Source organism: Apteryx mantelli, chromosome 1 (genome assembly GCF_036417845.1).
Source record: "Apteryx mantelli isolate bAptMan1 chromosome 1, bAptMan1.hap1, whole genome shotgun sequence".
Taxonomy (NCBI): Eukaryota; Metazoa; Chordata; class Aves; order Apterygiformes; family Apterygidae; genus Apteryx; species Apteryx mantelli.
Window position 1 is genome coordinate 212,075,063 of NC_089978.1, and position 22,521 is coordinate 212,097,583.

Sequence of the window (22,521 nt, forward strand, 5' to 3'; positions counted from 1 at the left end):
TTGTGTACCCAAAACCTTTCTGCATCTGTGCTTTTTGTCATTAGGGATGACTGCAGAATAATTTTCTTTTGAGATTGTCAAGTCCTGTTAAAAATCCTCTCTCTACCACTGTGAAGTACAACTCATTTTAATCTAGAACAAGATGAGTGAAAAGTTCAGTAAAGATTAATCAACTAGCACACTGCAGCCTGAGCTCGCTTAGTCCTTCTACATATCAAAGAGAAAATGGAAAAATTAGATTGGTAGCTGTCTTTCTTTTTAGCCCCTAATAAGTTGCAGTCAAATGCCGTTGGACTGTATTTCAGAAAACGATGAATACTTAGGAATGTCACAGTTCTAGGGAAGAAATTGAATGTTTTCTGTTTTGAATCAGTCAAGCTTTGTTAGAAGACTATATTAAGCCCTTGCGACTAATAATTCAGGACTGCAGAGGAAAAGCAAAAAAAAGTGCCTTGGAGGAAAACATGGAACAACTATTGCAGGTACTGAGTGAGCAAGGAACACCGATCAATATTTTTCATGGAGCTATATGTTTTGAGAATAGTTAATCTATAAAAATTTCAGGCTAGAAACAGTGAATTGATTGAGCAGAATTACTTTTTCCTATGAAGGGAACTGCAAAAGGCGCATGCTGACAAAATGAAGGGGAAAAAATCCTGGTAACACTTTTCTCTGTGGAGTAGCTAACCCAGGAAAATGGTTGAAAGTTAAATCATTTAATAGAATCATTGCACTGATAATAATTTGGTAATTCCTGCAGGGACTCCAAAACCAAATCTTTAACTAAAACTGCAAAAAAAGTCTTTCTGAGAAATTCTACTCAAGCTATTCGAAACTTGGAGAAAGTTGGGTCTGATCCAATCTCTGAATTTAAGTTGTGCTATTAACATTTATTTCTATAAGGAGATCAGTCTGAAAATTCAAGCTGAATGTTTTCAAGCCTGGGAAAATTTTACTTTTAAAATATGACCAAAGCCCACCTCTACACACTCGCACCAAAGTTGCAAGCAGCTTCTCTGCTGTGTGACAGCAATAAATTCATGAGGCTGAAGAATGGGTTTTGTTGGTTATTAACATTTCAGTGGTCAAAAAGCACAATGCAAGTACAAGTTCTGAGAATTTCTCCCCAGTTTGATGCTGTGCTACCACATAACTCAAGTCTGCAGAGGAAACTACATGAGAGAATGGCTGGCAGGTGAAAGCGCTATGCAAAGCATTGTCAGTGCACAGAGGATACAGTATATTAAAGGAAAAGCCTTACATTCTCGGGATGGGAAATAGATTATTCTCTCCTGTGGTACTGCTGCTGCCTTCACTGTCCATGCTGTATCCACTGCCAAAACTACTGGCTGACGAGCCAGTGGAGACAGAGCTTTCTGCAGGTCGGTGATTAGTAGACCTTGCTGTACAGGGCAGGAACAGTGGGTTACCAAAAAAGCTTGTAAGACATGAATGCCATCCATCTTAAGAAAAAAATGTAATTCATCAAAATTACAAACTGCAAATGTTTTCACTTCTTACTTTATGCTCCGGTATTGTGGTATCATCTTTTGTAAGATGTTTATTTTCACACAGAACAAGGTGTTCTAAACAAAACAGTGTATCACCATATTTTTCTCTAATCATATTAATAGTTCAAATCAAGTGCTGGGAAGGGGGTTAGATTGATTAATGTTGCTTTTCTGATTAAAGCTACAGAAAATCAGCTATTCATCTGAAACATTTCGTAGGGTAATCCTGTGTATATTAAAAAAAAAAAAAAAGAGAGAGAGAATCCCAGTGGCCTTTCCTAATATTCTTCATGAAACATGCACTGTGTTTGACCTTTGAGAAGGAGAGGAAGCTGAAAGGAAATGTTACATGTATGCCATCTATAGTCACAGAAATTTTATGAAGACATCCACCCTTCTTCAGACATAACGCTGCTGCTACATTATATTTCTCAACCGCTCCCACCCATCTGGGTTTATCTTACTGTATGCCTAGAATTTTAATGCATGAATTTTATTCATGTATAAATGCTTAAGAATATTTGGTGTAGAAAATGTACACCAGCATATGTTATTTTTACTTCAGATGCTTTATTTAGTGTTTGGATTTTGTTGTGCTACATGAACAAATTTTCCAATATTCAGCCTTTAGCAAGTTGAGAAATATACACAGAAAGGATGCAGTGGCATTACACATAATTAATACAAGACCAATAGAGCAGCTCTTCTCATATTGAATAACACAGTTGTCTGAGAAACATTAATAGAGAATTTGTGGGTTTTTTTTTTTTGTAAATGTCATCTGCTACGTCTGCTATTGTTATGTTTCACCTGTTTCAATTGACTGAACATATATACTGAAGATCAAAAATATTTGTTTGCAAAGATATTCTGTGAAGACTTAGTGAAGTTTTCTGTTATTTTGGTGAACCTTCGAACTCTAAAGAAGGCAGTTAAGAGATTCTTTATTAAACAAAAAATGAATCATATATCTAAATGGAAATAACTTCAAATAAGAGCCAGAGCCCCAAAAGTATCTTGCCTAAAGTTGGTATTTATATTATTTATGTGTGACTGAAAGAATATTATTTTTGGTGAAGGCTGCTGCAGACTGCCTAATGTGGGACCAGGAGGCTGAGTGTGACTCCTCAAATGTAATGCAAAACCAGATTAATAATTGACACTGGAAGAAGGGAACAAAGCAATCTGTATATCATCAATCCTTGGGCTGACCTGTTAGTTAAGATAGAACTCCTATTCTGCAAAGTGATTCTTCACTGCTAAACTGAGCTGTCACATAACTCTCTTTTTTTTTTTTTTTATACTCTATTACCCACATCTGTAATGCCTACAGCCACAGAAGGAATCTGTCCACCTAAATTATTTTAAGACAAAAATGTTTCTTAGGTCTATTTCATGACTTTGTACATTGATCATGGGCTACCTTCACAGACGTTAACACAAATAAACTGCAAAATCATAGATTAATTAACAGGTACTTTCAGTATCACATTTGTAGAGCAAGAGACATCATGTTTTGCCAGCACAGACAGAGCACTGTACTATGCCCTGCTCAGACACAGGTCACCTCTATCGCTCTATCATAGGTTACTCATCATTTTCAGTTTGTGGTATTCTTGTCGATCCCTATGAGTAGGGTGACATGTCGGAAAACCACTTTTAGGGAATGTTGGGCAAGGGAGAGATTTCAGAGAACAGAGGTCAAGCTCTCCATTATAGTGAGTTATATCGGCTTCCCAGCTTGTATGTGGACATTATCATGCCTGTGCCAAACTCATCCATAACCTCAATTACCATAGTGTTTGAATGAGCTATGTGACTTCCAGTGGATTTTTTTTGGGGGGGGGGGGGGCATGCCATGACAACTGCCTCATAGGTGAGGACGACTGGGATGGTCACACATCGGTAAAACATATGGAAGCAAAGAAAATACAGTGTTAGTGCAAAGAAGTGTTTCTACTCCTTCCCTTATGCACAAACTTGCTTAGTATAGCATACATCTCCACCATAACGTATTTGGCAAAAAGGATGATTCATATCTCTTATATTTAAAGACTTGGCTGTAAAAGGTAGTGGCTGAAGTTATTTCTTAGATCATTAAACTGGTGGATATCTAAAAGTAGTAAGAACTTAGAATTTAGTTTAATGTGCCAAATAAGTTTGCATTCAGTCTTTATAAATGGCTTAGAAGTTGTTTTACATCTATTTATAATCAAAATATAATTTTCTTTTGAAATAGCTATTTTTTGATCATACATTCAGTATACTGTATTTTTAGATAGTGTACTGTTTAGTCTTAAATTAAGACTTTTTCTATATTCATTCCTTTCGCATCAGATCTCTTGGTGAATGGGTATAATTGGACCAAGTTTAAATTCACAACTAGATTTTGAAAATCCTAAAGTTCAGTGGTTTTTGGTTGTTTTTTTCTGTCTACTCTGTAAAAGTAATCAACTACATCTGTCAGTTTTGAGACAGGATATAAAATCCACAAATAGATTTACAGCTGTTTTTGTGACAAATTCAAAATCTGGATACAGAGAAACTCCTTCCTAACTCATGAGACACCCACACTTTCTACACATCTATGTTTTTACAGGTAAATCTAGACCTCTAAGTTTGTGCTGCTGGTTATACGGCAAACTTCCAAGTTCTGAAAACATGATGATGCCTGTAGTCAGACAATATTTCATGTGAGACAGAATAACCAGGGTTAGTTAGATTTGTACTCGATAGAGTTAGAAGTTAGAACCTGATCCCTGCTCTCACGTGCAAGAGAGTCATTTATAGATTTATTTGTAGTCTTGCCCTTTCTCTTTGGCCAAATACAAAAACTTTCTTATGAACTTTAACCAGAAAGGCTGAGTAAACTCAATCTGCTACTCCTCTAGTCCCACCAGCCAAAGTAAGGCCTATGAAGTCTTCTAAGTGTCAGAACAACTGTTGCCCTGCTGGGCCACTGGGCTCCTATCTGTAAAAAAGACAAGAAGCTAAAGTGAGATTAGGGCAGGCCTCAGGAGGAAAAGTTCACTTCTGAGTTACAGGGCTCCTGCTTACAGCTGCCTATGCTAGGAAATGCCCAAGTTCTCAGGTTTGCCATCAAAGTTCAGCTGAGAGGTATCTTCCTCTCTAGAGAGTTGAATAGATTGACAGTGACTTGTTTGACAGGGTTTTTTTTTTTTTTTGTGGTCCGCAGATAAGATATTCTCTTCTGATGTCACAGAGCTGCTTGACAGTACAAGATGTAGCCTTGCTTTGCCTAAATGTACAATGTTATCTCAAGAAGAGTTGTGGGAAAGGCAACTGGCATCATTTGAATATTAGGCAGCCAGTGTAAGGAAGAGCTAAGTTTCGTTGCTCCTTTGGTTTTTCAAAATGCTTCCTGGCCCTTGGAGGGGAAAGCTTTAACTTCTCATCTTCAAGGTCTTGCTGAAAATTGCATATCATGCTGAAATCATTCTATTTTTGAGAAGAAAAATACTCTTCAGGCATCAGCCTGAAGAGGAAAAATTTAACCAGATCATTACCCAACATCATTTGGACTCTTACTGGGAAAGAGGAGGCCTTTTTTCCAGTCTCTTGTCCATGAACTCTTTCTGAAGTTTATCAGTTGCTTGGCACTTTCTAAAGACTGTAACTTCAAATGTGTCTAGGCTGTCCAGCCATCTGGCTGTAAAGAATAGAAATAGGAAATGACAATTAAAAGCTCTAATGTGGGTTGCTTCCTCTGAACTAGTGTACAGAATTTCTGCTATTGTTATAGCCTTGTTTTCATTTTCGTCTGCTGGTCCTATTTTAGCCTACTACCAAGTTCTTTATCTAATCTGAAGATGTGTTGGCAGGTAGAGATGTCATATTTAGTAGCTAGCAATGTGATATTAATGCTACCACTGAGTGATACTGTTTTACTGTCTTTGGTATAGGTTGGCATAAACAGAAGTTTCAGTTCAACCATTTTAGTGAATAATACATAAACAAGCTGGAAGTTTTCTTGATTGCCTACTTGTAGCTTTTAAGAAAGTGGATCATAGCATTATCTCTGGCATAGGGTCAGCATTTTCCAATGAAAAAATGATAATGGTTAGACAGATGTCTTTTGTATTCAATACTGTTTATGGGGGGAAAAAAAAATCCTCTGACAGAATGATCTTCATCCTCCTATTCTCTTATGCCTTCTTGGAAAAGAATTGCTGAACCAAGAAAATTGAACCTCACCTTTTATCCCCTTTTATATATGTATAGATATGGTGAGAGTATTTTACTTTTGCTTATGGAGCCAGTGAGAAAATCAACTTTTAGAACCAAGGAAAACATGTAAGCCGTGCCTCAGCATAACAAAAATGTCCTATTGAAATCAATAAGAAAGGAAAGAACAGAAGCCTGATGATTTCACTTAATCTTTCAGAAGAGTCTGTTCTTACAACAGAGAATAGATTTTCTTTCTTTAACCTAACATAAAGGAGATAATTCACAGAAAACCTATAGCTTTGAAATGTCAAATCAGTCAGTAGCAAAGTGGAAACAATCCTGTGCTGACAGCTGCTCCAGCCATTTTTCTACAATGAATGGACTTTTTTTTTAAGAAGGACTTAAAATTAAAAATTGGACTGTGCAGTGCTGTGGGTCATGTGGATAAAAGAAGGTCAGATTCACACAAAACTTTCTCCTGGGGATTAGATTGTAGATGATGCATTCTCTTCCTTTCAAATGGATGTTCTCCTTTTAGGGTGTCTGTCTAGGACCAGAAATGTAAGTGTCTAAGCACATTGAGAAAGACAGTCCTATATATAATACAAACAAGAATAGGGGGAAAATACTTGGGTACGTGTTCAGGATTAACCTTGGAGACTTTGCCCCAAATTGCTTGAAAAATTGCTAATGCTGGCAGCCTTGTGACAAACCTCAGGGAACAAAATGGGCTGATATCATCTTGCTGAATCTCCTCAATGTCAACCATGTAAGAAGACAACCATGGAAACAAGTGTCGTCTCTGGTCCGCTCTGGGTTATCTGCTGACCCATGGACTGGGCAGTGCGTCCTCATGCAGAATGTCTTCTAGCAGGTGCATGTCCACTGGCCCCAAATGCCTATTCACCTATTTTTATGAAGGGTTTGCTAGCACTAAAAGCCAGTGCTGCTATGGCTTGCTCTGTAGAGCTCTGCAGAGTAAAACTTGCTAGCTGGGACTGCTATTTGCATCTCTGTGAACAGAATGGAGATGCATAAAAATCAGTGATCAAAGAGATATGCTGAAAGTCAGTTCTAATAGTTTCCTTTCCTCACTCTTTCTCCTATTGAATGGTCCCGTTTCAGCTGTGTTTGTATATTAGATACTGTTTTGACCATATAGTGATATTTTGTGAAATTTCAACACAACTCTTCACAGAGCAATTTATCTTATAAAGAGAGTAATGGTGGCAGAATAGCACACGTCTAAAATTGTGGTGATTGTATTCCTTCACCCAGCAAAGCAATTCTGATGATATAATTTTCTTCCTTGTGCTTCACAGACTTAGGCTACCATCTAATCGACTTTTTAAATAGGATTTATCAAGTGAAGAATCTGAGCAATTTCCTGGAATTACATGTCAGCTTAAAATGGTTGAAGAGTAAATAACAGAAATAGCAGAAGCAAAATGTGCTGGCTTTTAGGCTGAAACAACAGACTCAAAAGGCAGCCTGAGATTATTGCTGTCTGCAGAGAGTGGGGACAAACTGTTCTTGTTTTGATAACCATTCTTGAAAATTGGTTATTTCTAGCAATATGAAAGCATATTTAATTTATTTGGAAAATAAGAGCCTAGTGAAACTAGACATAAAACAGCTTTATTGGGCAGTAAATAATTTACAGAGTGAAAGAAACGCCCTAAATTATTGTAAGAAATTAGAGCATGGCATTGCCTGTTAAAAGGGTGAAAATGTATATATACCTAAAGAGAGCCCAAATAAGCAGCCATTTAAAATTCCTGCACAATCAAATCTAATCCAAAAGATTCGTAGAACCTAGAAATTAATTTCCTTCCCCTCTACAGTGTTGCTGAGGCTAGTAAATAGAAGTTAGTAATGAAGAAAATATCTGTAGACTTATTCTTACAACTAAATGGCTAGAAATTATATAGTGCTGCCTCAAGCCTGTATCATGGAGTTCAGTGCTAGCAATACCTTGTTGGTACGTATATCACATGACTTCTTTTCATAGCTTTAGCCTATTGCTATGCTGACAGTTAAGTGGACTCTTGTCAACATTGGTGGGTCAGGGAAATAAAAGCAGGTGTGCTCCCTTTCAAGGTATGGTGTTTTAAACCAGAGGTCTTGAAGAGGTGTGATTTCACAGGCTCTTCTGGGTTCAATTATGGAAATGTTGATGCACAGTCTACCTGTTTTTGCAGGAAGCTTCCAGTCTTAGTTTTGACAGTAGGCTTCTCTCTGACCAGTAAAATCAATTTAAAACACACACAACTATTTGGAAAGTAGTATCTTCTTGGGATATCACAGAAAAGCTTTTGGGTCACAAGGGAAAACTTGTAATGTAAAAGATGAAATGCTGTATAGGAGATGGGAGAGTTCAGTAGATTCTAGGTACAGGCACTAGTTAGTATTGAAGGTTTTCGGACAATGTGTGATTTTTAAATTGCCAGAGGTTTTGGGCTGCAAAAACCTTGTCATATTATGAGAACATATCTACTGGGTAAAATACAGGGAAAATGGATAGAAATTGTTGTAGTAATATATTGTTTGTAGTACCCTAAATGTTTCCCTGCCCCCACCACCCACCATATCTTTCTGGTACCAGCAGTTATGGTTGGTCTTTCACCTGAAACAGTATTTTCACTAAATCTTGAACATTTGCTGACTAATTCAGGTCAGGTGTATAACAGTGCTTTTGACCTGCCAGTACCTTTGTGTGCTAAATAAAAGAGGAGGCATATACACAAGGCAGCTAAAAGCTCATGTCTCCTTTGGTATCCATCATCATATGGATGTTCCAGCAATAGCGTATTGAGTCATGACTTCTTTCTTATGAGTGTCTGTTTGAAAGGATAGAAGAATGCATATGACTACCATGAGGTTCAGGCTTAAAGTCATCTACCCAGCTATTTAAATGTTAATTTATTGTGATGCAAGGATCCTAGGAAGAAACAAAGCAGTCTTCTAGAAATTCTCTCCTGTGGTCATAGAAGGATTTTATTGCTGACCAGTCACTATTTTAATGTATTACACATTGTGCCTTTTGGGGCAAAATTGGCACCTTTTCCTCCACAAGTAAGGACAACCCTGTTGAATTTTAACCACAAGGAAAGTATGTAGAATACCTGTGAAGAGACCAGAACTCCCTATAAAATTGTGTACATTAAAAAATAGCCAGTTATGTAGATACAGGCTGAATATATGGTGAATATTGTGTGTGTGTTCTGAGCCCCTAATTTCATTGGAACTAATGATCCCCATTCTAGTGGGGCAGAGTTTGTGCACCTTTCTACTTTATGCTCTGACACTGAAGGGAAATGTTGCCTTTTCTTGGCTTTCTTATTTGCTTTATTGGAAGTTACCAGCATGAAGCATGCGGCCTATTCTTTTGACACTATGCACTGTTTTTGAAAAGGCCAATTCAGTAAATAACTATATTGCACACTTCTTTTATATGTATATATCCAGAGAACTGGTAAATATCATCAGAATATCTGTAACTTTTAATAGCAGAAGAATTCCAAAATCATTTACTGTAGTTAAAATATAAGCAACCTATCAAGAAATGGTAGGGAAGATCCTTCTCTGGGATAAAATATTGACTAAAAGGAAACACTGATTTATACTATCCGAATAAGCTGACTCATCTGATGGATAAAGGCTAATTTATACTTTTATGCTGAAAGGAATGTGCTTAATTTTACATGTGTAATAGGCAATAATTCAATTTTTTCACAAAATTCTCCTGGAATTACTAGTTTACTATCATCTTGTGCGGTTGTGGTAAACAAACAAACAAAAAAATAAAATGTTCCCTGATAAATTCACAGGGAAATAGCTGTGGCAATTAATAATCATGTTGCAAAATATTTATACAGGCTTCCTTAATAAAGGAATTTGAGATTTAGTGACAACAACTGCAAAATCAGACTTTAATAGCTTGTTAAGATCATTGCTCCAATCCATAAAACCAATTCATTTATTGGCATCAGGAAGAGGAACCCGTTAAGCAGGCTTTGATGCAGCAATGCAGCATCCCTGCAGGAATGGACTTGCAAACTAATACTCAAAGTTCACAATAGTCTCAAATTTTAGAATTTTTGGATTAGAGGGAAAACCTCTTTTGACTTCATCTCCTCTTCCCTTGAAGAACTTTATAAATCAAAAGTTTGTTTGAATATCTTTGGTATTTTTTCTATCCAAGGTCATAATCTCTCCTGGTTTAACTTAATACTCAATAAAACCTCAATTAAATTTCTCTTGTATTTGCTCCTGCTGAATTGCATATGAGATCTGCAAATCTCAAAAAAAAAGTAATTATTGGCCCACTTCATAACTAGTTTGGGTATAGCAAGAAGAATCCAAACTTTGTCAGAGATCTGAAAACAAACTTGAAAACTTTGTGTAGGTCATTATGCATTGCATATATATGTCAGAAGTAAAAAGACAAAAATATCAGGTCTCCTCATGTTAACTCCAACCCCACTAACATATTAATGACATCCATGTGGCTCTTAATGCCAGGATTCTATACAGATGCTCATAATATTGCTGTGAGCCAAATGCATATTGATAGATATCCTTTCCACAATTTTAAGAGTAAAGAAGCTAGTGTAACAGCTCAGTGACAACAGTACTTGCAGCTAAGTTGTGGCCTAGCTATTTCCTTATTCAACCTTGTATCACAAGCAAATGATTTTGGTATTGTTTATCCACGGCAAAAAAAAATTGTATGACTAGAAGTCTTTATGATAAATCTCTACATACACAACACCCTGAAGGATCATATGAGTAATTTAGATTTGTACGGTATACATCCCAGGAATAGGATGGGCCTTTCGGTCAAGATTGCTGAACACAAGTTCAGCCATGTCCTCTGGCCGCTGCCTGAACTGAGGGTCTGGAATTGAGCTATAGAATAGAACAATATGTGAATGTGCGTGTTTGTGTGTGCAAACGTGCATGTGTGTAGGGGTGTGTGTGTATGTATATATATATATATACTCACACAGAAGAGTAATTTCTTAAAGCTTTCAAATAAGAAGCAACTTGTTATTTCTAAATAGAATGTGTAAACTTGTTTGTTAAATTGGTCCTTTTTCATCAGTCATTTCAACATCACATTATTTCTCTGTAATGACTCGTTGCCATTAAGCATATACAGTTGCGAAGCTTAATGCCCCCTGTCTCCTACAGCCTCCTCAACTAGACTGCATTTCCCATGGTGTGCAATACTGTGGATGGAAAACCTTGCAAAGAATCATGAGCTTGGCAAGGGATTACAGCGTATGAGAGAATCTGGCAGTCCAGTCTGTAACTTTACTGGGCTAGTTCCTCAAATTCTTTGAAAATTAACAAAATGCTCCAGAAGTCAAAAGAACAGTGCTGATTTGAACCAATTGAGATTCTGGCTCTTTATTTGTGATGCAGGGATAAATTGATGATATCTGGCATTCAGGTTTGATGTACAGGTACCTACAGGTAGAACAGTAATTTTTTAAGATACTGATTTAAAAAAAATATCAAGAGATTGAGGTATACATGGATCAAAACTCCTTTCCTTTCCACTGGTGGTTTGAAAAATTATCTGGGCTGATGGCTTTTGACATAACAACAACGTTGGGAGAGGAAAAATAAATTGTTAATGACCTAATTAGAATTCCAGAAATAAAAATGTGCAGTTAGGTTTTCATCACAGTACAAGATGTGTTTAATCATGCTTAAGCAGACCAAGTTGGATGCATGTTTTTTTTATTAGGCAACATGAACAAAGCTATACCATTTTTCAACAGAAGTCCAAGTCCTCCAGTGGAATGGAAGTGCATAAGTTTGCTGTTTGGTAATGGTGCTTAACATAGCTTTTCGTTATGGACTTATGAGCTGATGTGGAAAGATCAAGCAGAGTTCTTGATTCATGTTAACATTTACAGCAGTTAATGGTGGGGAAAATAAATAATTAAATATTGCAATGAATTAGTAGACATGGCAAGAAGGATTTGGGATGTGGTTGGTTTCTTAACCATGTCTTTCTGCTCACCTCCTTCAGGCTTGACTGGTCCATCAGACATCACTTTCCTGAGGGCTAGTTGGCTTTGGTCTTTGTTGTCATTGGCTGGTGGAGGCAGATTGTCAGACTGAGTTCTTTGAATAGGGAGGACTCCTGCTATGCTGTGTCTGTGCTGCTTCCTGGCATGATTAGACTGACCGCTTTTATGTGCTGCTGTGGCAGTGTGGGTGAAATGGAAACCCAGAGTATGTATCCTCAGATGGAACCAGCTTAAATGTTATTCATGCAAACAGAAGTGTTGTTTTTTTTCTCTCTATTTAAATAAGTAGTGTTTTCAAACACCAAAGAGACACCACATGCACAGCATTAAAGAGTATTAAAACTGGCTGTTTCTTTATTAATGATGGTGATCACACGGGAAGTAACTTCCACCCCTATTTTTTTGCACTATACCATGGTAAGTTTATGGCATCAACAGACCCTGAAGACAAAAACAATGAATCCACACTTGGAAAGCTTTAATTTGCCAGCAATTAAATCCTCAACTGACAATAAGATGCAGGTCTGAATTATACTCTGGAGTGCCATGCTTTTGAATGGAAAAATTGTAACATATTAATTTATTTAAAGATGTCAGATGAAACTTATCCCAACCCTTAATCAATCCGTGGCATAGAAGTTGCTAGGAAAATTGAACTGACTATGACAACTGACTTAGCAAATCAAAGCTAAAGGAGAACAAGTTGTTAACAATGTCGAAACCTACTGGTGTAAAACTTGTTTAACTGCTTTGTGTGTTGCTGGTGTACTCACTAATAAGATTTTATCTGAGAGATTAAGGAGAAGGAAGGTTGCTTTACATTGTCTTTCCAAAAAATGTTAGATATTTACAAGCAGACATGTTTCAAAAATAGAAATCTCAGCCATGCAGTTAAATAACCTTTTTAAACTTTAAATCGTCCTTTGTTTATATGGCACTGTCCTTCATGATTACTGCTTATATTAACATCTTGTTTCTAATGTGCTCTCAGTACTTGCTGTGTGCGACTTGCAAAGCTGGCAGCCGCATCTCTGCAAGTTTTGCTTGTTTCATCGATAGTTATTTAGCGACATCAAAACACCACGACACAATGGAATTTTCTGAGTCATGCACAGCTATGGAACATCATGGACCATGAGTGACAAGAGTGATGGAGAAACAGCCAGTTTCACTGCAGTCTATATAAATTAAAAATAAATAAATAAAAAAAATACTTCTAAATACAAGAGTATACTGTAATTATATGTATTCACACACAGGCACACAAAGAAAGACATTGAACAGAGTGAGCACAGTGTGCCAATAACAGAAGAAAAAAAAATAGCCAGAAAGGGAAGGACAGCAGGGAAAAAGGCAACAGATGAACATTAAGCTGCCATGCTGAGGAATTTATTTGCGTCTTTTACTTGGTTGAAGGCGAAGCTGTTGGACAGCTGCTTCAGCAGCGGCGATGGCTGCCCCAGCGTCTTCAAGGTGGGTTTGAGTAACACTGGTTTTGCTTTGGCTGCGGGATGGCCCATGAGAGCGTAGATGTCCTTCAGAGGAAGACTTGGAGCTCCCCGGACTGCTGTGAGATTTCTCTATGGTGGGCACCTGCATGTCTACCAGGGAAATGGAAAAGCACAACTGTTGCATTTATTAAAAACAAACAAACTCATTTTCTTTCTCTAGCTGCATTCCAAAACAAGAAATAGTGATTAAGCTGCACAACTCCATTCAGAGTGTCAGGATATGTTATGATTAGGAAACTCCTGCAAAGCACTGTTTGCTACTTCCTCCCTCTTCTCTAGCCCAAGGAATAATTCATTTACTATTTGTTTTTTATAAACTGTGAATTATGCCTCCTTCATTGTTTTGTACTGGTGGAATAATGGTGTAGCCTACAGCCTAAATCATTTCCTGTTTATCCTCTCCATACTAGATAAGTAGAAGAAAACAGTATCACTTAAGCTGGTTTTGAATATTTAGGTGAGATAAGCAGTTTTATCCTCGATACTGCTGAATGCCCTGGTCAAAACCATAGTCTACTTACAATAATAGCTTTTGTACTAACCAATAACCTCTGGTTTAGGTATTGGTCTTACAAATACACCATGATTAAAAAGTTGTTAGTAAAAACATTACACAGAGAAATAGAGAAGAGATGGACCAGAATCTTATCGCTCTGATGCTCTCATCTGGATTCTATTTGGGATGGCTATTACTTGGATATTACATACATTGTGTCTTAGCTGAGCTATTGGTCACTATGTACTCAGTTTAAAAAAAATAAATGTAGAGATAAAGTTGTTGGAGCAAGAGACATTGAGATCAATTCTCTTTCTGCAAACACCGGTATAATTCCACTCTACCAGCTCCACTGATTTTTCAATACAATTGAGATATGCTGCAGCCCACTACCATTGACTGGAAATGCATATGTGTTATTACAGCATAATTGTTATTATGTAAAATATTAATGTGACATTTCCAGAAGATAAAATATCCATAGAACATTTAAAGGAATATGAAAAAGAAAGCCAAATACATATTGAATTTTGTCAAGGCTAGCAGAAAAATGAGAAGGGCACAGAATCTATAGTAGATGTGCAAAGCATATAGAGCTTATAAGTTGCTATTTTAAAAGACACAAATGCTCAGTAAGCTGGCTGGTACAGATCAGGCCAAATTAAGTCTTGGCACAAGCCTCCACTGAATTCATGACAGAGAAATAAGCTTTTAATGAAAGTGTATACAAACTTCATAACAGTAACTTTAATTTTCTATTAAAATTTAGGAATAGCAAAGGTTTTTCCATCATCTGGGAAAACTTTTCATATCTAATGCACTGAGTCATTCCTACCCTTGGAGGGATCCGGGAAGATTCCATGACTTCTGCTCTTGATGACTGATGGTTTTGGAGATTGCTGGCTACTCTGTCCAGAGTGAGTTTTCCCATGATCAATGTTTTCACTCTGCTCTTTCAGAGGGTACCACCGAGGAGTGTTGTCAAGCTGAGAGATGCTGGATAACTCAATCAACACCTATAAATGATTCAAAGTACAATATGTGGCCTGAATCTGATCTATTAATGATGGTGTATAGCAGAAGAGTCTACAGTTACGTTACCAGAAGTTGCAACCAAATGCAAGGGATTAAGGATCTCAGGATGTGTGCTGACAGACTCAAAATTCTCTGCCTGTGCTCTGACCTAGCCTGATATAAACTGGTTGTGCTCCAGAAACCACATTCATTAGCATGTTGCTGTGTCTAACTAATATGCCTTCTCAACAGGATCTCAGTAGGGTCTATTAGCTATAGACACAGCTCCATACCAAGATGGCTAGATATTTTAAAGGGTAGCTTGTAAGCACTAGCTTGGGGGCAAGACAGACAAGAGCTGTAGTCATTCTGCATTTGTTTGTATAGACACATCTTATCAGAAGAATGGTGTATTGTTATTTTCTCCTTTATGTCAATGTTAGAAAAGGTCAAATAATTTTAAATTTGTTAGTAATAAGATCTTGTACAATGTAAGACTGGTGTTTGTTAATTCTTTTCAAATTTTCATATCTACAGAATTTGTAAAAAAAGAAAAGAATAGGGATTTGCAATTTGCACCTTTGCACTTCACTAAAATAATAGAATTCAATAGGCCATTCAGGAATCAAAACTTCACTGGGGGGGAGGGGAAGGGATACAATAGCAATGAAGCAATGAAATGAGCAACCTGCCAAGGGAAAAAAAAAAAAAAAGTAGCTAAAACCAGCTCTAGGTCACTTGCATTGCTAATAGACATTTTGCAAAATTTCTAAAAAAAAAAAATCAAAAAACAACAGACGTAGAGTACTAAAGCGTCATCAGAAAGTCTTGAACAAAGGAAAGGACAAAATCAGCCTTGTGTTTGGCTCTAAGGTGAGAGGAATTAACACTAAGGTCAGGTAGGGAAGCTTTAGAAATACCAGACAAATAAAGAGTGAAAATACCTCTGGGAACTATGTCTTCACAGTTGATTACAAGACTGAATAAAAGAAAACCCCTTCAAGTTTAGGTACGGGGAAGTCTCCTCACAACTGATCTTGTCTAGAAGGTCAAAAGCCTTTCTTCCTTTCCTTCTTTCTTACAGCTTTACAGGTCTGTATGTGACCTGGCTTGGTCTTTCTGGTTAGGTCTATACTTGCATCCTCTGGTTGTGTTCCATTTATAACTTAGTAATCAGCATGCTCCCTAGTGTGGTTTTGGCTGTGATTTTGGGAATCACATGGAAGACACCAATATTCCAGATAGGTGTTGTAGACTGGGGGCTCTGTTCTTGAGGAGAAGAGCGTTTGGATGTGAACCATGATGTGCCACTTGTCTTCTAGGGCAATGTGACTACAGTCACATTCAATGCAACTACAGTCTTTGATGCCCATTAGCAGCACTGCTTACGCCTTTGTGACAAATTCCTTATGGCATGATCTGGATTTTCCTTATTTGATGTTACTGCGCAAGTAAGACTGGATAGTCTTTTCCCCTTCCTTTCTCCAGGGAGAACTATTTTCCTATTTAAGTCTAAATGATTTAATAAATAAAATAGTTCTAGATGTTGAAAATATTTCAAGCCAAAAGTTTTAATCTTGCTGTGAAAGCAGCTGCAGGAGCATCCGTTTTCTAAATATCATAAATAATAATGATGTAAACATTCAGTAAAGCCCTGCATTTGGATAAATATAATGAACTCAGCAAGAATACTGATGCAGTATGCAGGAAATAAGTAATCATGTAGCTGCTTCCTATATATTTATTTTAGTAATTGTTCAAATAGTGATGCTTATTGCCCAGTTTTATAGTTACACAAAAGGGAACTGGAGCTGAACTGGGTGCTGTTTTGCTAAATTCAAAGGCAGGATAAGCAGAGATACTTTGAGTTACTGTTTATGAACAGTAACTTGAGGAATCGATTTTTCTGGGCATCTATTTCTAATTATGATCTTCTTCGGTAATAACATTTTAAATTACTTATTTGACATCATGGTTATTGCTGGCAATTCTGTATTATACGTGCATATGTTTATTTGCTTTTTAAAGAGAAAGTGCATTGCTTCCCATGATCACCGATCTCTTTTATTATTAATTATTAGGGTATTCACAAAAAACCTTACAAGATTTTGCTTTCAATTACATTTTTGTAGTATTATTTATTTCACAGGAGTTAAAAATGAGACCTCGAATCAGCAAGACCAAATAGCTAACACTTGAAATTACTTGTGCATATGCTGAATTATGGCTTGATGGCAGAATTTAATCTTTTAATCATTTCCAAAGACTGATACCTTCTCAGCCTGCCATATCACATTAAAATAGAGCTTATCATACATATAGTTTATCAGTCTTAACAGGAATTCCCCATGCAGTCACGCTTATGGCTGTTACTGTCCCATGCTCAGAAAACCATCTTAATTTTCCCTGAAATAACATTGTGTTGAGTCCCAAATAAACTTACCTACAGTTCACTGAGTGAAAGAGAAGGCAGGTATCTTACATGTCTGAATGAAGGAAATCACAACAATTTTGTTATGAAGTCAGCATTAAAACCGTTATGTACTGAAGGTAATACTTAAAGAATGCATGTTTTCACTACTCCTATACCTAGGAAGCAAACAGTTTCCAAATACCAGCATGTAGTTAATCAGCTTTCTCACTAGTCAGGGCAGAGAGAGGAGAAAATTAGATACTCACTTCACCAAGAAAGTCATTCGAGGAGAATCTATCATAATCCCAGACAGTCACTTCCAGTGTTTTCTTTTTCAGCTACAATTTAAGTCAAAAGATAATTAACCCCATTGCCACCATAAACTTCATATCAAGTCTGTATAGTGGGTTCTATTTGTCATCTCCTTGTACCCTTTCTCATAGTGACAGCCAGGCAGCTTTTGTCCTCCCATCAACCTTGATCTCAGAAAAAGAATTTTGTGCTATTATTTGATAGCAAGACAGATGGACTTGTATTTGGCACTGTTTGAGGAGTTTCCGTAAGCTGATTTTTGCCAGCCTGCATGTCCGCCACAACAGTCAAATTAATTTTTTTAAAGCCCCATTTTTGTATTTTCTGCTGCTTTTCTTCTCATCAGGTCTGATGAGTTGTTTTGTTTATACAGAACTCAGACATTTGTCTAAAGTTCATCTGAATGTGGATTTCGTACATATTGATTTAAATACTCCATTTGTATAATGTCACCTGTGAAGGCTTGGCTTTAACACCCCTGGAAGCACAGTGCAGTCACTGGGACTGCAAGCAGCGCAGACATGGAGGACAAGTTGTACTGTCAGGCATTATTGACCACCATCAAAACCTATTATCTGCAGATCTTGATAAACACGATAGTTGTGTAAACCACTCTTCTTATGGGATAAAGGAAGAAACAAGTCTTTTTATGTGACAAGATAGCTTGAGACAGAGGAGCCGTTGACCAAAGCAGTTGACCTTATAGAAAAGGTTGATCTGAGGGGTCTGTGGGGACTGATGGAAAGAAAGGGCAACAGGATTCTTTATCCATGTCCTGTGCTAGGAGCAGAAGTCCAGCCGGTGGCTGGAGAGGCAGTAATAAATTCATGTGGCTTGAAAGAGAGAAGAAGAAAAAAAAAAGTAGTGGGGATATGGGATGTCTGAGAAGTCAGGCTGGGGAGTGGTAAGTGGAAAATTTCTTGGATCCTTCCAAGGAAAATGGGACTCTGCATACTTGGATAAAAGAAGTCAGAATAGAAATCTTACGCTATAGTTAGGATTGTCATCCCAACAGAAGCAACCCGTCACTCACGGCTTTCACTATTAGCTGGCTGCTTAGGACAGAGGTGCAACAAAGGATCCAATTGTTGATCAAAATAATAAGCCATCCCATTTAATATACCTGTTACATGTACTCTCAGGAAAACCAGCATTCGCTATTTACTTCCACTGCTGCTTGGTTTAATGGAACACTGATTCAGACAGTTTTAAACATTTTAAATTGCACTGAACTGATAATTTCATCTTATTATTATTTATTAGGAATATCTGCTGCTCCCAGCTAGTTTTAGAAAAATGAGCAACTATGCAAAGCCAGTTTCTTTAGAAATCATGTTAAAATCAGCATATCCTGGTAAACCCACACAAAGGGTAATGCTATTATTTTTAGCAGCTACAATGTACTCTTTAAGAAGGCAACAACGTGATTTGAAAGCTAAGATTTAAAAATATATATTTTAATAATTCAGAACAGTTCTTTAATCTTTCTCTTTTTTAATCCTGCCTACTTAGGCAGTATTTAACATAGTCTTCTTAAAAAACACCCTACAAAAATTAAGCAAAAAGTTGAACACAGAAAAGGTTCTCTTTTGAATATGCTTTACAGAATGTGTAAAGCTGATTTCCTTGACTGAATCAAATTCCTTCTCTTTTCTATTCCAAGACAGTATCAAAATTGCAATGTGAAAAATAACCTGAAAAAATGAGTTGGGCAGCCACTGGTCCATGCTACTTTTAGATTCCTGAATGATATAGTTTCCTGTTACATTAAGTATTTGTGCTTGTATCCTCAAAAAAGAGAGGAATAGCATAAATAATTTTCAGAAGTGTGTTGTCTCAGTCTTTGCTATTTTGGAAGGACATGGTCTTCTTGTTGCAAGTGATGACAGTGCAAAGAGTGAGAAGAACGTATAGATCCAGGAAAGGGAAAAAAATACATATGGATTTGAAGGATTTTTGTGGAAACTGGAAAACAGATGAGACTTTCAAGCAGCTGGAACCCTACCTTGCTAGCTTTTTTGCATTAGTATAATAATAAAACTGTGCTGAAAACTTGCAGCAGTTAGATTTCTTTGAGATCTCTATTTTAAGCCTCTTAGTTTAATAAAGCTTTTATAAAATATTATGACAATGAAAAACCATCAGAAGAGCTTTATTAGGCAGGGTGCATGAAATGAGTTTCAAATAGGAGGAAAATTGCTTTTCTGACCCTGTATATATGTACCACTATTAAAGGCAAAGAGCCCTTGATGGCCAGTGACTTGAAAAGTAGTCATTATTACTAGCACAGCAAAGCAAGGTTCTGCTTTACACCAGCCTGTTTTAGCTCATGAAGCCAGAAGCTCAGATCCCTATCAGGGATTTAACTTATGCCAGATGATTTTTTTGAAATGGACTCCTGCCGGTAGGTTTCTGCAAATGGGCAATGCACTTGCAGGGAAATAAGAAAGTGCCCTTAAAAAAAGGAAAGCCGTTTGGCCCAGCTGACCATACGCACACTACAAAAAGCAATCTGAGCACAAACCATGTTATGAAAAGAGCTTTCCTAAGCTAATTTCAGGTATTGCTTTGGGGGAACATGCTAAAGGGAAAAACAAAGTAAAGACATGTTATTGAATGTGAACTCCAGTTAGCCTTAGGCTGCTGTGGACAACCATCATTTAAAGAAGATGAAGGAATATGCAGAATCTGCTGCTATAAATAATATTTTCTCTTGTTGAAGACATAAACAACAACACACAACAGAAGTGTCCATTTTTGGATTTGAATGTCTTAAGATTGTTGTGTGTTGAAACTGATAACGCAGGTCTATTTGTAATTAAAAAAATGCATTGCTTGAAATATTTAATAATTTTTCCTTGAAAAAGTGCATACAATCCATGACTGGAGCAAAGGCAATATTTTAATGCAGTTTTCTTTTCTCCTATGCCTAAAGCAAATTCTGTAACTACTTCACAGATATTATAAAAGAGTAAGATCACAAATTTCAGTTTATATATTTGATGAGTAGAAATTAAGGTGTTGTATCATGCAATATACTTATTTGTGTTTATATTCACATTTAACACTTTATTGTTCTCAGCTATATATTGCTGTACTTCAGGACATGGGAGGATAAAATACTTTTGATAGGTAACTTAGGAACCTACATTCTATTGTTCAAGATCTTCAGTAATATTTAGGCTTCAATGTCTCATTGGCTCTTATGAAAACTTTTATTACTTTTGGGAATGAGATTTAGGCTCCTAAATCACTCATGGACTTTTGAAAATATTATTCTTCCTAAATATGTTAACTTCAATTTAAGGACAAGAAAATATTTTGCAAGAGCTTTAGCTACGCATTTTAATGATTTATATCTGTTACTTGAGGAAATAATTTTATCCAGTTTCTGATGAATAAGAAATTGAGATAAACAAAGCCACACATTGCACTGAGGTCATACATTATACCAGTGATGTAACCAGCAAAAGAACTTACATCTTTTACCATCTCTCCTAAAACTATTCAAATGCATCATCTCCTACTTAAAGTAGGCAGTTGACTTGAGTTAGCAATTGTTATACAATATTTATACTGTGTGTACTGGGCCTTCTTCTCAAACTGTAGTTATTTCCACCTTATTACTTAACAAAAAACTTAAATTACTAAATATTCAGAGTTTAGTTTATTTTATCTCCAACTGTCAAAGTAGAATTTGCTACATTATAAAACTAATCATTCCGACTTTGAAAAAGTCTGTTTCATTTCAAAGTGATCTCTTTCTCATAATTATTTTCAGTTTAATTTCAGTTGTTATGAAACAGAAAAGGAAAATGAAAAATTGTGCAACCAGCCAATGTCTAGACAGTGAAAGGACTATTTTAGGAGATATTTAATAATACTTATTTGCTGTCAGAAAGCAAGCCATGCTTTGAATGGAAAGGAAATGCTTCTTTTAGGAAATAATATTTATAAAGATTCATGAGTTTATATTAGGGAATGGCTTGTTAACTCTGTACAACTTTATGTATGATGCATTTTTGCCTGTTTGTTGATCAGATCATTCATTCTCAGTCTATCATGACTACTGTCTTATATTTCTCTTCATATTTTTTACTACTCTGAAATATGTATTCATGATGGTTATAAGTGAAAATAATAGCTATGCATGCCAATAGTTCTTCAAACTGTAGAATGTACTTATCATCAGCGTGGATTAATTTGCTGATTTAGGTACGTATTTTACTTTGTCTTCTCTGAGCCAGGGCACCAAATTTAATAGGAGAAGAATCACTCACACAGGTATCTAACCACTAAATAAAAGCCATGAAGAGGTGTGGAAGGAAACACTATTCCCTGCACACACTTCCCTGCCTGAGAAGAGGACAGAATATATAACAGACGTGATGCTTGGAAGAAGCATGCACACTTACAATCATAAGCCCTGTATAAAAATCTCAGAGGAAGGGAAAAGGAGGGAATTTGCAAATTGAAAGCAAAAGTTCAAAGAATGCAATATGTGACCTAAAGGCTACATTTCACCAAGCAATGGTTAAAAGACTGACATCGATATCAGGAGATTTTCTGACATAAATCTCTGTCTACCAAATCCTAGAGGTCATTATCTAATTTAAAATGACCAAACAGCAATCGAATATCTGATGCCCAAGCACTCTTACCTACAGCTGTGTGAAACATCACAGCAGAATATGAAAGCAAATTAAGTAAACTGAAGAGTCATTTTTAAATGGAAAGCTCAGACCACATTGTTTGGAAATGCTGTTAAGGCTTATGAACCTTTTCACTGAACCTAGAAGATTTAGGGTTTATGTTGCAGCCATACAAACCTCACAGTCTTATTTCTTAGGCTTTCTGTCAATGAGCTTCCATTTATGCAAGCTTACAAGAAACAGCATGTGAAACCCTACTAACCATAACCAGCATCTGAAAACCTATTAACCATAACCACTACGTATAACAGAGTTCCTCTGAATTACTCTGAGGTAGTGACTATAAAGACAAGAGGCTGTAGATGAGATGAGCAACT

The 22,521-nt window shown here is 36.7% G+C and overlaps 1 protein-coding gene across 1 annotated transcript in view; it reads right to left on the reverse strand.

Moving 5' to 3' along the window:
* Window positions 1-22,521, reverse strand: part of PCLO (piccolo presynaptic cytomatrix protein) — a 371,210-nt gene that overhangs the window by 46,254 nt on the left and 302,435 nt on the right. The window contains exons 19-23 of the mRNA XM_067289979.1: window positions 17,447-17,518; window positions 14,589-14,769; window positions 13,153-13,347; window positions 11,737-11,919; window positions 1,262-1,403 (exon numbers count right to left, since the gene is read on the reverse strand). Of these exons, the coding sequence (XP_067146080.1) occupies window positions 1,262-1,403; window positions 11,737-11,919; window positions 13,153-13,347; window positions 14,589-14,769; window positions 17,447-17,518 (773 nt within the window). The remainder of the gene's footprint in view (window positions 1-1,261; window positions 1,404-11,736; window positions 11,920-13,152; window positions 13,348-14,588; window positions 14,770-17,446; window positions 17,519-22,521) is intronic.